This window comes from Euphorbia lathyris, chromosome 3, assembly GCF_963576675.1.
Source record: "Euphorbia lathyris chromosome 3, ddEupLath1.1, whole genome shotgun sequence".
NCBI lineage: Eukaryota > Viridiplantae > Streptophyta > Magnoliopsida > Malpighiales > Euphorbiaceae > Euphorbia > Euphorbia lathyris.
In genome coordinates this window covers 27,337,596-27,340,135 of record NC_088912.1, presented here as the reverse complement: position 1 = coordinate 27,340,135, position 2,540 = coordinate 27,337,596, and the positions used below count along the sequence as shown (strand labels likewise).

Below are 2,540 nucleotides of genomic sequence, written 5' to 3'. Positions count from 1 at the left end.
TTTTAGAAAGTCAATTTTTTTCAAAATATAAATCGTTTTGGTTTTCAAAAACTTTTAATTTAGTTTTTTGGTCCAAACATTAAATATTTTGTCTTGATTTATGTGTTTTTTAACATTCCAATGTTTATTGTCCAATAGTTACATACAATATAAATTAATAATTATTGGATTACATACAATATATATATATATATATATATATATATATAGACCAAAAATTTTCAATCAATCAATTAGAAGTCATTTCTTCTGAAAAAATACATCTATAGTTGATTGTTTTTTCTTTCCACCTAAACCAAAATGAACACCATCCTTAACTTTTTATAGTGCAAATACAACTTCTGGTATATTTTGCTCATGTTGTAGCAAGTAGTTGTTTAAGCTGATCATTGCTTGAAAGACCCTCCTTTGACGATACATTTGCGACAACGCAACTATCATCTGGTGGCTCTGGATCATTTCCATCATCATTGTTCATTATAAATAATCTATAAAATAATAAATATTGATTTATCGATAAATGAATAATTTATTCATTTATCGATAAATAAATAATCTCGTTTAATGAATATTTTTTTCGGTCCCAAGGATATGGATTTATCGAGGTTTTACTGTAAATGTTTAGAGAGGGAAAAATCCAAAAACAATGATTTTGGAAAATATAAAATTTTGTTTCATAATAAAAGTGGTACTAAATAACTTTAATTTTTGAAATTTTCCACTTTAAATTCCTTAACGGTTACTTTTATAATATCAATCTAAACGATCATCTTTTAGCAAAACGAAAACCTCAAACCCCATTTGAAAACATTTTTTTTTTTTTTAAGTTCTGTTAAAACAAAGTTGACGTATATGGTAAGGTTGCAAAGAAGAAATCAACCTCTCAAGATTATTATTATTGTCTTTATTTATATATATATATATGTTTTTGCTTCCTCTTTTAAATAGAAGATTCAAGTAAGATTAAGTGTGATTGAATAGGAGAGAAAGAAGAAGAAGATGGTGCCACAATACGGGTTCAGATTCAATCCAACAGACCAAGAGCTCATTGAAATCCTACTCCACAAAGCTTCCTCCCAAGAAATGTCTTCTCTAAGTTTCATTACACACATCAACATATATGAGCATGAACCCCATCTTCTTCATTGTATATTCCTATTCTTATCTTAATTTCTTTGTAGCTAGCTACTTATATACAATATGGTTGTAATAAATATTTAATTACTTTTTTTTGGTTCAGGGAATGAAAGTGCAGCAGTAGGAAAAGATGAGAGATACTATTATTACAAAAAGGAAAACGAGTCAAGGGAAGTAGCAGGAAGAGGATGGTGGAAAGCAACTAGCCATGTTAAGAAAGTTTATGTAAATGGAAATGTTGTTGGACTCAAGAGGCCTTTAACATTCCACAGGTATAGAGATAATGGTACTAGTCGAAGCAATGCCATCAAGACTAACTGGATCATGCATGAGTATACCCTCCATTCCAATCCAACGGTACTATTTTTATTACTTTGTGCTGATTTCAAAACCGAACATAAAAGTTTATGAACTTTGATATACGAAGATGGTGGAAAGAGAAGGTTGGGGGTGCAGGAGCACTCCTAGCTGTCCGGAACCACTCCACCCAGGGGGAGCAGAAGAGAAAACCGGGGAGTCCTATATTTTAACTTCAAAACCGAATATAAAAGTTTTTAACTTTACTATAGGTAGGGGAAGGTATGGGGGTGCTAGAGCATTCCCTCGCGGCTGGAAACCATACTTCTCAAGCATGGCTCCAATCCCCTTGCCACTGCTACTGGGTGCAACCAGTACAAGATAAAACGCCCAACCTTAACCAACTAGGCAATAACTGGTTAAGAGGCATAAATTAAATTATTTAATTATGTCTTTTGAAAATTATAGGCATTACATTATCATAAATACTAATTACATAAAATCTAAATAAACATCGATGGACCAATGTAAATACCCAGGTGAAATACCGGTAAATCACACCCCTTTACTAACTCGATGGTTTTTCAACTTTAAAGTTACTAACATGATAACACAGAATGCGAATTATCAATATTTCACGTGGTCAACCGGTATTTATATTGGTCAACTGGTATTTCAAAGTTTAGAGACTTTTATGTTCTCGTATTAGTACTTCAAAGTTGAGTAGCTAAGGGTGTATATATGGCATAAAATGAATCACTGAGTTATTGTTTTCCATGGTAATTAAGGAATGGAGACTTTGTAAGCTGAAATATAAGGGAAAGCCAAGCCTACAGGAAGAGATGGAGAATATAAGGCAAGCTCAGAACTCATCATCAAGGGATGATTTTGAAGCTGTAAATTATTCAATGGCACCATCAAATTCTAATGAAGAACAAAACTCATTGCTTGCTGATAATAATGCCAGCTGGGTGCAACTTCCACAGACTTCTTATATTGATATTGATGATCCTTACATAAATAGTGATCAATACTTAGAGTTAGAACCCATTCAAGAACAATTTCCTGCCCTTTGGTCATGGCACAATTTTACTTAAATTACATTA

At 32.1% G+C, this 2,540-nt stretch overlaps 1 protein-coding gene across 1 annotated transcript; it reads left to right on the top strand.

Moving 5' to 3' along the window:
- Positions 1-978: 978 nt before the first annotated feature.
- On the top strand, positions 979-2,540 carry LOC136221757 (NAC domain-containing protein 55-like). Its single transcript, XM_066009191.1, has 3 exons — positions 979-1,147; positions 1,241-1,494; positions 2,223-2,540. The coding sequence occupies exons 1-3, from the start codon at positions 1,000-1,002 to the stop codon at positions 2,529-2,531; spliced, it is 711 nt and encodes a 236-aa protein (XP_065865263.1). The 5' UTR covers positions 979-999; the 3' UTR covers positions 2,532-2,540.

Bases quoted from the DNA above. Each gene is read 5' to 3' on its own strand.
- LOC136221757 (XM_066009191.1), top strand. From the start codon at position 1,000: ATGGTGCCACAATACGGGTTCAGATTCAATCCAACAGACCAAGAGCTC. The intron at 1,148-1,240 runs GTATATTCCTAT...TTTTTGGTTCAG, and splicing joins TGAACCCCATCTTCTTCATT to GGAATGAAAGTGCAGCAGTA. The intron at 1,495-2,222 runs GTACTATTTTTA...ATGGTAATTAAG, and splicing joins CCCTCCATTCCAATCCAACG to GAATGGAGACTTTGTAAGCT.